This window comes from Cygnus atratus, chromosome 1 (assembly GCF_013377495.2).
Source record: "Cygnus atratus isolate AKBS03 ecotype Queensland, Australia chromosome 1, CAtr_DNAZoo_HiC_assembly, whole genome shotgun sequence".
Classification (NCBI taxonomy): domain Eukaryota; kingdom Metazoa; phylum Chordata; class Aves; order Anseriformes; family Anatidae; genus Cygnus; species Cygnus atratus.
Genome location: NC_066362.1, coordinates 40669814 through 40684044, shown reverse-complemented (window position 1 = coordinate 40684044; position 14231 = coordinate 40669814). Strand labels below are relative to the sequence as shown.

At 37.3% G+C, this 14231-nt stretch overlaps 1 protein-coding gene across 8 annotated transcripts in view; it reads left to right on the top strand.

Moving 5' to 3' along the window:
* Positions 1–14231, top strand: part of OSBPL8 (oxysterol binding protein like 8) — a 90989-nt gene that overhangs the window by 68880 nt on the left and 7878 nt on the right. For all 8 annotated transcript variants that reach the window (XM_050709462.1, XM_035543895.2, XM_050709450.1 and 5 more), the window contains 10 exons: positions 3815–3899; positions 5167–5338; positions 7243–7477; positions 8903–9087; positions 9588–9669; positions 10356–10454; positions 10837–10933; positions 11309–11407; positions 12383–12480; positions 13821–13910. In XM_050709462.1, the coding sequence (XP_050565419.1) occupies positions 3815–3899; positions 5167–5338; positions 7243–7477; positions 8903–9087; positions 9588–9669; positions 10356–10454; positions 10837–10933; positions 11309–11407; positions 12383–12480; positions 13821–13910 (1242 nt within the window). The remainder of the gene's footprint in view (positions 1–3814; positions 3900–5166; positions 5339–7242; positions 7478–8902; positions 9088–9587; positions 9670–10355; positions 10455–10836; positions 10934–11308; positions 11408–12382; positions 12481–13820; positions 13911–14231) is intronic.

Genomic DNA, 14231 nt, shown 5'->3' with positions numbered 1-14231 from the left:
ATGACATCTTGCTTCAGATGAAATTACTGTACAATATTCGAATCCTTGTCATAATAAATTAATTATTATCTCTGCAACATACATCGTAGTACAAGTACTAGTTGTGAGATTGTATCTTATGACTGATATTCTTATGAATCTTATATACGTGGGTGCTGCTACATCTGGAGAATATGCTGCATTGTTTTTGTTTCTTCCTTGTATCAAACTGGGAAGTCAGTCAGATAGTGTTATTCCTGATGTTTGTGATGTTCTTGCTGAATTACTATCATTATCAGTATTATCTAAATCTACTAAACTTACATCAAATCATTTGTAGTTCCATTTGATTAATTTTAATGCTGCTTAGGAAGACTTTTCACTAAGTAGTGGTGATCTCACATTTGCAGAACACAAACTTCATATCCTTTTTCAAAAATACAGGGTTTGTTGTTAATGTGATTTAATTATTTATGATCTTGTATACATAAATTGCAAAGTGGTGGCCTGTCTGCAGAAGATCACAAATCAGTCTTATATTTCTTTATTGTTTGGCAATGAGAAATGGATTTGTTTGTTTTTTTAACTAGATATTTAGAATTTAGAGGACATGCCCCACCAGATTTTTACTTTTTTAAGGTAGGTCAAATTTTGAACCTGAACAAGTTGATATTGTCCATTCTAAATGTGCTGAGAGCTGGAGTGGCGTTTGTTCATTTTGGTATGGCTATTTGCAGTTGAGAATTACTGAACTTAATTAGATGAGAGGCCTTAAAGTTTCAAACTATTTTCTGCCTTGTTTTCCTTGTCAAATATAACTTCCTAGTTACAGATTTATTACTGTGAGGCAAACTTTGATGAGCATAATAGCAATTGGCTGATTTACAGAGTAGATACACCAGAACAAGCAAGAAGTCTAAGACAAAATGAGTTGTGTTTGCCATCAGTGTAGGGCGATGACATTGCAAGAAATATTTACACAGTCATAAGTACTGCAGGAGATTTTCTTGCTTGAACGCACTTCCCATAGTGTGTCCTTCTGGCAGATTGCAAATTCTCGTCTGCAGTAGTTTGCAGCCAGTCACTTAACGTGCTCCCTTAATCGTTGTGGCCTTTCTGTTCCTTCTGTGCTCTGAGGTGCCTGATGCACTGTACCTTGTTCTTTCTTCCTCACATGCCAAGTCCTGATACCATCTCACTTTTCTAAGATTAATAACTAGGAAAGCCACCACAAATAAATTTTCATAAATAGATTTAGATAAGTGTGACTGCTTATCTGATTTTGCTGTTTTCTATGAATGTTCATGGCACTTGAGTTTTGCTGGCACGAGTATTCTGTAGAAAGAAAACTTCAAAGTTTTCCTTTAATCTGGTGGAACTTTTAACTTGCCCTTTACTTTGCATTGGAGTAGTTGTACAATCAGTTCAAAGAAAGTCACCTAACAAATAGAAACTAACTAATGTCTCTCTTGTACAGAACATTAATGTACTGAAAATTGATTTTGAAATCACGATGAGTGATACCAAAGAAAAATGTCCAGTGCTTTTGAAACATTAATCAAATAAAGAAAATCATAATGCACAAGCAGTTACTCCAAAATAAGTCAACCTACTTATTTGTTTAGTCAAATTATTAACTCAGTTTTAATTGTTGCATTGCCCCAGCACCTAGGGGAGTATAGGTTTCTCAAAAAAAAAAAAAAAAAAAAAACAAACCATCATCTCTAAGTTTCAGTTGTTTGGTACGGAGTGAGTAATGCACCCTGTATGCCCCCAGTATATCCCTAAATGAAGTTCTCATGGGGCAGAGCGCTGCCCTTTGTGCCCTCTAGTCTGGCAGTTCTGAGGCCTTCTAGTGGCTGAGGCCTTGGCGCGGTGCTGGTGCAGCCGCAGTGCCATAGCATCGTGCCATCCCCCTTGTGCAGCACCACAGGACCGCTCCCACCCCTTCTGTCCCCCAGGGCCCAGTGAAACCTCTCCCTTGCCTCCCACAGTGTGTCAGGTCCTTAGTGGCCTGCCCTCGAGACGAGGCGTGCTCTGCATGGTGTTGTCTCATGGTTCTCCTTAACTCCTAACCCTCACGTTGCCACTTCACCAACCACTTGGCATAGGTGCACCTTTCCTCTTGCTCTGAAGGGAGACTGTAACATAGCAGCTTGCTTTTAACACGCAGGTTGCTTCTACTCTGTCTTATTCAGAAGTTTCTGAACATCATTTACACCAGCACTAGCTTGTGTGCACTGGTATTTGAGCACCACCAAGACTCCTCGTTAGCTGCCTCTCACCCTCAGAAACGTTCTGGCTGTTCCATATGCTTGCTTCTAAAATATCTGCTGTTCTCTGCTTTTGCTCAAAACTTCTGCTGGCTTTCAAATTCCCTCTTCCAAGCCTTGTACTGGCTTTTCATTAGGCTTCTGTAGGGAAATCAATCAAGACCAAAGTATGATAACTCATGAGTTAGGCAGGCTTAACCCAGCTGTCAACAATAGCTTCAAGTGTGTTCAGTACAGCCCTCTTTGCCTATCAGTAACTTTAATGTTCCCGTGGGTAAAAGTTTTTGCAGGGGCTTTAAAATGATTGCTTAGTATTTTATTTCAAAGCAAAGCTTGACAAAAATAGAAGGGTCTTTGGGATTTATTTTTAAATTCTGAATGTGAAAAACTTGATAGTGAAAACTAAACTTTGGTGTTTGACATCCTCTGTGTTTCTTTTGGTTGAACACAATGTCACAATGTCCTGCTGATTCTCTTTATAGAGGGACTTAAGCATCTACATGTCTTTTATGGGCCTGGGCATCATCCTTTCTTTCTTTATTTTTTCTTTTAAATATCAAGTCTGCAGTTAGGCATCTAAATACATTTGGGCACCTAAATATTTTTTGGAATTGACTGTCAGGTGGTAGAGAGGTTGCAAGGAAAGAAGGAGGAAGAAAGGAAGAGTGGGATCCTGTAGCAATACCTAGTGTTTGGGTGTGGGAGCGGTTATCTCCATTTTATTTAAATATCGATTGATGTCTCATCAAATGTCATTGACTGATATCTAAAGACAGGCAAAAGTCATGCAGTGCTGGAGCATAGGATGCTGCTGAGATACCCAACACATTCTCATGTAAAATAAGCATGAATTGGATCATGGAGGAGGGCCGCCTGCTCTCTGCGATGGTTTGGCTTGCCTTTGTGTCTTTATATGTTTTCTGAACCATGGCATCTTCTCAGGAATTGGTGGGGATCTCTGCTCTCATCAAGAGGGAGAGAGGACCAGAGGGGGAGGCATTAGCTACCTCACAAATGCAGGGTCTTCTGCTAGACAGTGTTGGTTGTAAATCAACTCCCTTAAATCACCTCACAGGCGTGTCTTTTGTTTTCAAACTTAGCTCTTCAGCTGAAGTGCAGAGTTGAAGAGGAATAACTTGTCCCTTGTTATCTCTCTGTACCTATCTGCAGTCCCTTGAAAGTGAGGTGCACCAGAATGTGACCCCCTCATAGCATTCCTTTTGATGCTTTTGTCCTTTTGCTGTAAATGGCATCAGCAGAGCGTTTCCAAGCTGTTGTGGCAAGTCTGATTTACAAAAACAAAACAAAAAAACACCAAAAATTATTTGAATCCCAATGACCGTTCTCTTTAAAATGGGGCTGAATTGGGAGCTAGACTTAGAATAAGTCTTTGAAGAAGAAACCCAGTAAAAGAGGGCTGTTCATCTTTCCATTCATGTTTTCATTAGATGTTGCTGAGTGACAGTAAATAGCCCTGCAGTGTGTCGGCTTATTACATGAATGATAAACTCTAATACTGAATTTAAATGTCTGATGCTGTTGCTTGTTTTGTGTATTTCAAGGGTCCAAAAGGTGAAGCAGTTGGTTCTATAACTCAGCCATTACCCAGCAGTTATTTGATCATCCGAGCCGCTTCAGAATCAGATGGTAAATAGATGCTTCAGTATTTTTCCACCGTGACAGCAGGCAGTTATTAGAAAGAGATTGTTTCGGTTGTCTGACTGTCTGTTACAGCACTGCGACTGTAGTTCCGTGCTGGCGAAAGGTCTCCCTTAGCTTAGTACTTTCGGTTGTTACTGGCAGTTTTTCGTGGTCACTAAAGAAGGCTGAACTGAATAAATTGTCCCTGAGCTCCTTGCAGTTTCCCTGCTGTGGCTGGGTTGAGGAGGGGGAAGAGGTAGTTTCAGACTTAATTACATTAATTTATGCCTAAATTTTCAAGCTAATTGCTTTCAAAAATGCAAATGTGGACGTATTTTCTTTGCGTTGAAAGTATTTGTGTGTTATAAAACGCAACAGTTTTGCAGAGTTTTAGTATTAAGAGCTCCCTCTAAATGTAGGTTTTTAACACCATCACTGAGGAAAGGTGGTGGTTAATATTGGTGCAGCCACCTTGAAAGGTTACAAAATGGAAGCAGTTTAAGACTTGTGTAACCTTCTTAACAGCTGCTTTTCTTCTAATGATAATTAAACATAAGGTCCCTGAAGACCTTAAAAGTAAGACTATTTACCTTCAAATCAATACATAATTATTTTCAAATGTAGTGTATTGAAGAGAAATAGAAGTAATATTTTGGGATTATATAATTGTAATTCATCATTAAGTGTAAAACTGTACTGTCTTCATTTTTTAACTTTAAATGCTTTTATTTTTTATTGTTTATGAAAAACTACTACTTTGGAAAATTGATTACATACAGGGAAATGAAGAGATGAGAGGATAAAACATGCTTTAAAAAAAAATCCAATATTGAAATGGCATTTATATGCTATTAAAGTTCTTTTCCATATTGTTATTGTATTACACTAAAAAAAACTGTACTAAGTGACACAGTTACTTAGTCTTCAAAAGTAGAGCATGGCTGCGGGCAAGTTTGAAGAAATTCAACAGTCAGGGCCTTAATGGAGCCATACTTGCATTAAGGAAGAAATGCTAGAATATGCTGTAACTGAATCGTGATTTATCCTGCTTGGCCTGCCCTGAAACATCTCTTGTACCAGAGCTGGGAGGTTGTGAGTTGTTGTTATGCCCCTGCTAGACCATAAAATCCAGTACACGTAACATAGAACAGCTCCAAAGTACGTCTTCAAAGGGTAACGTAAACAGACTCAAAAGGATTGTGAATTTAGGAAACCGAAGTTGTACAGTTCAGTTAAATCCTTAATTTTCATATAATAATAAATTTGTCTTTAGGCAGGTGTTGGATGGATGCTTTGGAGCTGGCTTTGAAATGTTCAAGTCTCCTTAAACGTACAATGATTAGGGAAGGTAAAGAACATGATTTGAACTCTTCATCAGACAGTGCTCACGTCTCTTTCTATGGTCTGCTTCGTGCTAACAACTTAAACAGTGGAGAAAACTTACCGTAAGTAAACGAATCACTAAACCTGGTTGTTCCTCTGGCAGAACCTTGTAGCAATAGCTTCACTTCTCCAAAGGGAGGATCTCTTTTTAAGGCTGTAGTTCCTTTTGCTCCTGAGTTCTCTTTATATGCCTTATTTGTACTTTTTTTTAATATGTGGGTAAAATGAAAAAAATATATTTATTTTGTGCAAAGCAGATACAGAGGGCAGCTTGGCCCAAGGAACTCGAAGTTGCTTATTACATCAGTAAGTTGAAGTACTCAGTTAAACTGTTAAAGTTAAATTTTATTTATCCTGAAGTTGGTCTATCTTGTTTGCTTCACATGAAGAGAAAAGTTTAGTTTGTTTGACAAAAGTAGGCTGATACGAATATGTTGCTGTTCTTTGGTTAAAGTATGAATAATGCTAATGTTATTTAAATGGTTTTCATTATGTCTCAGCTTTGAATCATCAGAAGGGTCACTACTGCTTCAGTCAGCCTATTACTAAATTAAACAAAAGTTGAAATCATCTGTTACTACCTGGTATCAAATGTTTGAGTGCCCATGAATAACTAACTCCCTGTTCATTTCAATAAATGCTTTCAGCCAGATTTTGGGGAACGTAAGCTTTTGTGAAAATACATCAGTAACAATCATGGTGAATGAGTGGTGCTTTCAAACACTTCAGTTGTGGCACCAAAGTGCATTAGAAACATATAAAAGATTTAGTCCTTTATTTGACATAATTGGGTTTGAAGGTTGGGCTTTGCACAGTTTTTCTCAATGATCTTCCACCAGTTCAGTATCCTTTCAGACTGACATAAATTCACTTTGAATAGTCCCTCATACACGAAGGTTTAGCTGCTTATGTCTGTTCTGGTCGGGCAGGACTTTTGTACTGCTGTTAAGAGTACACTCCTGTATTTGAGACAGAGGTAAAGGCATGCATAAGGAGAAATGCAATTTTTTCTGGCATAGGTAGTTTTAGAAAAGCTGAGAAAAGGCAAACTTGCTTCCAGTCCAGATTCAAGGCCCTGTCAAGATGACTATGCAGTGTTTTGCCCAGGTAGAGTTTTACTCCTTCCCCTGTCTCATGAGAACAATAAAACTTCTGTGTACAATTCAGCTGGAGGTCTCTGGTTGTGAATAATGGTTTAATATCATCAGCTGGCCCCAATTATGATTAGAGCAATTAGCTACATCTGCTAAGTCTAATTAAGACTAATAGTTTAATTAAGTAGATCTTTGGATATAGCATACTGTAAGAGTGTTCGGTGTGCTTTACTAACTAAGCAATAAAAACCGCAGACGTAGTTTTAACAGGGTAGGCAGGAAAGGGAGAAAAGGTGAAAGCATTTTAGCTTCAGCTGAGAGCTAGCCTTTTACATTTTTTGATGAAGTCACAGCAGAGGGTGCCTCAGCCTTCCTGGGAACAACTGTGTAACCTGCAGAAGGAAGTGTGTTGGGCAGTTAATGAGGAGTTGAAAATCATTATTTATTTATACTGCCTTAATGTGGGAAAGGAGGTGTTATTCTCTACCTACCAATTAGTGCCTCGTGTGAAGTATCACTTCAGTTATGGAATTCCCTCTTCACTTTATCTTTCTTCGTCTCCAGTGGAGAGTCTCTTCCCCTCCTTATTAATCAGAGTTTGAGAATATAGTAGTTAAATGTAAAAGCAAACTGACCTTGGTGCATTTAACAGTTCAGTGAGAACACTGCATGCTGTATGTTTCCAGCAAAGCAAGTTCGACATTGCTGCCAGACCAGGGCTGATACTGGTACTTTTATCATGTTTTTTTTTTGTTTGTTTGGGTTTTGTTTGTTTGTTTGTTTTTGGTGGTGGTGGTTGTTGGTTTTTTTATCAGGAAACATGAGATTATTGTGTGGAGCTAAAAATTTCATTTAGCTTTTATTTTGTGTAGGTTAAATGACAGTGAAATTGAAAGGCATCACTTTAAAGACCAGGATATGTACTCTGATAAATCTGATAAGGAAAATGATCATGACCATGATGAATCTGATAATGACGGATTGGGGAAAAGCGAAGAAAGCGACAGCGACACATCAGAGCGACAGGATGATTCTTATGTTGATCCAGAACCAATTGATATCAAGGAAACTACGTATTTGGAACAAAGTCACGAAGAACTTGGGGAGGTAAAAGTGCTGTTTATGTACTGAGCAGGCTGCTTTGCCAAATGGAAGCTGATATTTTAAGGGGCACGCTGTATTTGAAAGCTGACTTACAGGACTGCCTTTCATATTCGCAACAATATTGAGGGGAAAAAAATCTGTCCACCATTGTTCTGCTCTGCTACATCACTTCAGTGCTTCTGAGTCTGTAAGAAAGATAATGAGGTTATTTGGAGTATTCCTCAGAGAAAAGGAGCTCATTTTGAAAGGGCCACCTGCAGCAGAAGTTGACCATATCTGCCCATCCTTTTGCTACTATTTCTGTTTTTTATTAACTCCTGCTTTGTTGTGTGTTTTTTTTTCTTCAAGTAAAAATCTTCAGGTTGAAGATTTTAATGCAAGCTGGCACCTGTATTTTTTTTACTGCAAGAGAGGAGTTAAGCAGCTATGGAGTTTACAGAATTCAGTGGAAGGCTTGCTGTGTTTTTGATGTTCCCCTTGCATTCTATTATGATGCCCAAAGTTTCTGTTCCACTTCTGCAGATAGTCTTACACACCTACACAACCAAATGTGAGAGGGATTTGAATGTTTTACTTGCTATAAAGATACTAAAAATTGAAGAAGAAGAAATTGAGATGAACTTGTTTAAAATCTCTCTCCTTTTCTCAAGTGCTAAGTATGAGTTATTACATAATGCTCGTTTTATATATTATATACACACACACACACACACACACACACACACCTATATCTACCGTATGTATAAACTTTGTGCTTTGTTGCTTTCCAGTATTGTTTCTAGAAGAAGCAATGGTTTAGGAAAAGCTGAGGAGTTCAAGTTGACAATGAATTTTTGTTATATGCATTTTAGAACTGTTCTGTAAAGAGGGATGCTTTTCCTACAGCCCTTGTTTTTACATTTCAGAGACTGTAAGGAAGAATATCTCCTTGGACAAAAAAGAGCGTATTCATGTGTGGCTGCTGTTTTTGCTTACTTACCCCTAAGCAGTGGTTTTCTTTGAGGAAAACTGCTGATACTATTGACTGGTCAAGGTAGTGAAAAGCATTATTATAACAACGCTTACAATGGGGAAAAGATGACAGAATGAACAGCCCTTTGCTGTATAAATCCCATGTGTGAGAACACAGAAAAATGTCCTTGATGCCTAGGAAAGGGCTAAGGGAGCATTTTTGAACAATATCTCATTTTTTTCTGTTTCAGGGCTGATAAAAACAAATGCAGATTTTAATGCTGAATAGTAAATCTAGCATCCTGCGCTAAATATGCATCTGAAGTATATTTATAGCAACTTGTTTTTTCTACTTCTCTGAGCATTTCGAGTATCTGTTTTCCATTCTTACTGCATCCTTAGAATGTGTTGACTGACCTGTCTCTTGGAGGATTATTTTCATTCTCCTTTCTCTAAGCAGTTTCTCATTCATCCTAGGCGGGGGAGGCTGCTCAGACAGAAGTAGTGTCAGAAGAAAACAAAAGCCTGATCTGGACATTGCTGAAGCAAGTCCGTCCAGGAATGGACTTGTCCAAGGTTGTACTGCCTACGTTTATCTTGGAACCTCGTTCTTTCCTTGACAAGCTGTCTGATTACTACTACCACGCAGATTTCCTCTCCGAGTGAGTCAATCCTCTGTCTGGTTTTCTTTCTTTTCTTTTTTTGAGCTGAAATGAGATACCAGTGAAATACCTAAGTCTTTGTTGCTTGGCTGGTCTACTTAAACAACATCATGGACTGCTTAGTCTGAATGCTTGCCTGACAATAGATCAATTGTCAAATGTCCTTGTGTTCTGAAAATGAATGGCCTAAGAGCTTATATAGTACATTTTGAAGTCTGTTCCCTCTTAGTAATTTAATAGCAATTGTGTTGCAAACATTTCTGTTACAGCTTTTGGAGACTGATTGGAAGAATTTTTAAAATTGTTATTTTTTCCTTTTCTTTCTCTGGAATGCATATTTATAGTGGTAGAACAGTACCAGTTAGCCTTTTTTAAAAAAATTGTTAAATTCCGTTAAGATTTAGAATTTATTTACCTGCTTAAAGAAAGCTAATAAATTAAATAGTGTTATAATTGAAACAATACTGATATTTGATCTGTACTTTCTGTTTGTTTCGTAGAGCTGCTCTTGAAGAGAATGCCTACAACCGCATGAAAAAAGTAGTGAAGTGGTATCTGTCTGGATTCTACAAAAAACCAAAGGTGTTTTTTCACATATTATTTTGTCTTTACTTTAGAGGTTGTGTCTGGTTTGAGGGCTTGGGGATGTGCTGGCGTTTTTGTTTAATTATATTGTTATGCATTTTTTTTAAAAGCAAGATTAAGTCTTCATTATTTGTGCAAATGCATCATGGACCTTTTTGGTCCCTAGCTATGCTTAAAAGACTATGTTCAACTGTGCTTTGAAGTGGAAATATAATTAAACGTTTTGACATAAAGTTGAGCCATTTCTGTGTTCTTCAGTGATAGCATGGTATGGTTGGAAGAGTAATATTCCCACTACTGTGGAAATAGCTGTATACTAAATATTCTTTATGATTAAGTTGGCAGGAAATAGTATTGAAAGACAAGACTCCTTACTACCCAACTTCAGGCAAAATGTCTATAATAATTCTGCAACAATTCTTAAATTCTTAAATTCTGTTTGCTTAAATTCTAGCCTGGAATGGCATAGCAGATACACAGATTTATGTGCTAGTTTCCTTAGTTTGAAGAATAGAATAACTGAGCATAATATTCAAATGTCAAAATCAAGTACAATGTGCTTTAGCAGATGTATTATGCCTTTTTTTTTTTTTTTTTTTTGATCTTCAGTGACAGACTGGTAAATTATTCTGCAAGTTCTCTACCTGCATTGTATGGTTACTGTCTGTTCTGTTTCTGCTTAGGGATTAAAAAAGCCGTACAATCCTATACTTGGTGAGACTTTCCGCTGCATGTGGATTCATCCCAGGACGAATAGCAAGACTTTTTACATTGCAGAACAGGTAGCTGCCATAACCAGCACAAACATTTTTAAGAAAAATAAATGAGTTAGACCTTTTTGTGCTAGACAAATGATGTGTCAGTATTTATATGGATGCATAGTATCCTAAAACCTCTCCTGATGAGCATAGTTCTTAGACAGAGAGAAAGGTGTTTCTAGCATTTCTGTTCTGTCTTCCTCTAGAACAAGTGGTATTAGTTAACTATTAAAATTGATTTAAATGTTTGATTTTTATCTCTAAAGATTATAGTCACATCTAAGATTAATTGTATTCTATTGTGTACAACTTGAATGTGGCATTCTGTCTTTATTAGCTCAAGGTTTATATTACATTGCCTGTTTTTTTGTTTGTTTTTTTTTCAAATATGTTTTTTTTTCAACAGGTATCCCATCATCCTCCAATATCTGCCTTCTATGTTAGCAACCGCAAAGATGGTTTTTGCCTTAGTGGTAGCATTCTGGCCAAATCAAAATTCTATGGTAAGTAATGTGGTGGGGGAGTTTTGTTTTGGTTGGTTGGGTTTTTTTTTGGTTGTACTTTTACTGAGGAGTGTAAAAGCAGTGCAAATGAGTTGTGTTTTGTGGATGAAGGAAGACTTTCAGAAGAATCAGTGTTTTGATCATTGTATTATACTTGTCTTACAAAGTTTTTACTACTGGTCTTTAGAATTTTAATTTCTACTTTACAATATTTTAATTTTTAATTGGTAATGATGTGTATTATGGTGGCTTCACCAGACAGCATATATTGCAATGCTAAGTATACTGATGTTTTTAATTCTGTTGCTCACGTACTAGGAAATGTTGACTGTCATCTTGCAGGGTGTGAAATGTGTTTCTCTGTTTGAATTTCAGGGAATTCATTATCTGCCATACTAGATGGAGAAGGACGGCTAACATTCCTAAACAGGGGAGAGGATTATGTAATGACTATGCCATACGCTCATTGTAAAGGTACTGTTTTTTTCATTCTCTAGATGGAAAAGTTGTGGGAACAGAAATTTATTATTCTAAATAGTGTGTTATTATAAATTCTATTACTGTGTCAGATTCGAGCTTGTCATCTTAGAAGAATCTTCTGAACATGGGCAACGTTGGTGGTTCTATGCTTCCACATACCTCATGGGGAGAAAAAATGTTGTTTAAGCAATCATCTATTTTTGGCATGGAAATGAATATTTAAAAAAATACTAAGAGCATATGTGGCTATCTGTCCTTACGTGACAATTTACTGTTTGAGTTGCTTTCTTTTCTAAAGAACAGCTTTCAGTTTCTCCAGTGTTTTCCTATTGGAAAAGTCAGTGTAGTATCTACACCTCACTGTGTGATTTGAGTGCAAATCATGACCATTTGTCTTTAGTTTTGCTATTAGAAACTAGTCAGTAGTTCCTTTCTGGAAGGTTAGTAGTTGTACAAAATACATTGCAGCATTGCTGGGTGTTTTCAACTTTCACATTCTCTGCCACAATTGGTTTTTCAGAAGCCAGAATCAACAGCTCTAAGATTTCTTAGAGTTGTATGGCGAATGAGTTAGCAGAATTATGTAACTTGACATTACTTTGGTAGGCCCTTCTCTTTCTGTTTTTTGTGGATGTTTTAACATTGTTGGATTCGTTCTTATATGGTTTTGTTGAGAAAAATAATACTGAACAAGTAAAAAACACCTTACATACATACAGTCAAATCAAACAAGAAGAACTAGTGTGACTAGTAATGCCAACAGAGAGGGAGAAAGGTGGGAGAATGTGCAGCGAGGGAAAATGTGCATGCTGAAAAAAATATACTTGCATAGGCATCTGTTGTATGTAAAATGTATTCAGTGTTTCAAATGCTGGACTGCAGGGGAATCCTACTGTAGGAATTGGGCCCAAAGAACTTTATTTTTTATCTTGTCCAGTTAGAAATTTTCATGTTGGCTCTTTCTCGCAGGAATTCTGTATGGCACAATGACCTTAGAGCTTGGGGGAGCAGTCAATATCACCTGTGAAAAAACTGGCTACAGTGCAACAATTGAATTCAAACTCAAGGTCAGTGAACGCTGCAAGTGGGCATGAGAATAAGTGTTAGAATATTAAATATATATATATATATTATCAGGTCAAGCCTTAGATACAATCTCATTTAATTTTCTTTAATATGGAATTGTCTTCTCTGGAAACTGAAGAATTTTCATATTAATTGCCATGTGTATCTAGCAATGTGTATCTAGCAAATAGTGATTAAATTAAAAAAGGGAGTTATATTGTCATCTGTTTATTTAATGTACTCTTCTGTTTCCAAAGGTCTTGACTGAAGCTCTGTCTTAACCTCTGGTCATAAGGACACTTCTGTCACAGTGCTAACATATTGCTACGAAACTTAAGAACAACTTGGCTAGGGCAGGGGCAGGAGGAAGCAACAGTCGGTCTCATTTCCAGCAGTGGCATCTGTCTGTGCGTGTCTGGGAACGTGTGCAAGAGCAGGGGAGCTCCTCGCACAGGAACTGATCAGCAGCTCGGTTTTTTTGTCTTGTGAATATTTCATGGAGGTTTTTAGTTCTCTGAAAACGTTCAGGGTCTTTTTAATCTGGAGAACTCAAACCCAGGTTCCCTTCTTCCCCCCTGAATAAAACTTTAAACAAAGGTGGTGCAAGGGTTTCTGCTGACGTTCGGATCAGCCTAATGTCCAGCATTAAGGAGCAGTTTTGCCTACTATTTTTGGCAGCTCTGTTTGCTATAGAAGCACCCACCCAGTTGCAAAGGCTAAAGAAAGGTTTCTCAACTACATGTAAATGGCTTGAACTTCTGAAAAATATGTTTGCCATCTTTGAGGCAGAAACCGATTCAAGGTTAAACAAATAGCCATTAAAGAGAAATGTGCATATGGAGAGGAAAACTGTATTCGGTTGAGATTATAGGGGAAACTTAAAAGTTAGGAGGCTGTAGTAATGGAAGTTTCGCCTCATCAACACACAGGATACATGTGCAGACTATCAAAAAGGCTGAAGAAAATTCCCGGCAATCATTTTTTCTTGTTGCTTTTTTCAGAGTTAATCTCTAGTAACAAAGAGTCCTTGGCAAAGTGGTGAAATTTGTATAGCAAATGACAGTTTCCTCCGAGATATCATCACGTCGCTGTTTTCTGCATTATTTGCCCTTTTCTTTCCAGATTTCTTAGCCAATTCATATGCTGTTGTTCAGCAAAGCTTTTGAGAAAATACAGAGGGAACAACTTCCTTCTGGGGTTGTTAGACAGAAGTTGTGATACTGAAAGCAATCGGGGCTGTTTACGTCAGATTTCATAAATCACTTAATTCCTTAACACTCAACATATATGCCAGTAATTTGCTATTAAAATAAACATGGAGGCATTTCTTTTTGTTTTGCAGCCGTTTTTAGGTAACAACGACAGTGTTAATCAAATATCAGGGAAAATTAAGCTTGGCAAAGAAGTTCTGGCTATTTTGGAAGGTCACTGGGTAAGTAGTGAGTGATAGTGCTGCGTAAATTCTGGCAAGTGAAAACGGCACTTAGTTACAAAAATAAAGACACCTAAATTAAAAAAAAAAATAAAGTCGATTAAGTGCCACTTTCATTGAAAATATCTTTTTATAGTTAACCAGTTCTCAAGAATGACCTTAGATTCAATGTACTGTTAATTGCAGCCCTTACAGGTGGAAAAGTTGAGTATGTTTGAGTAGTTCCTGATGAAAATACTTTTCAACTTGTGAAATGTTTTAATATAAGTGTTAGTATTATGAGAAATTGTTATGGCATCAGCATGAAATTTTTAAATTTGT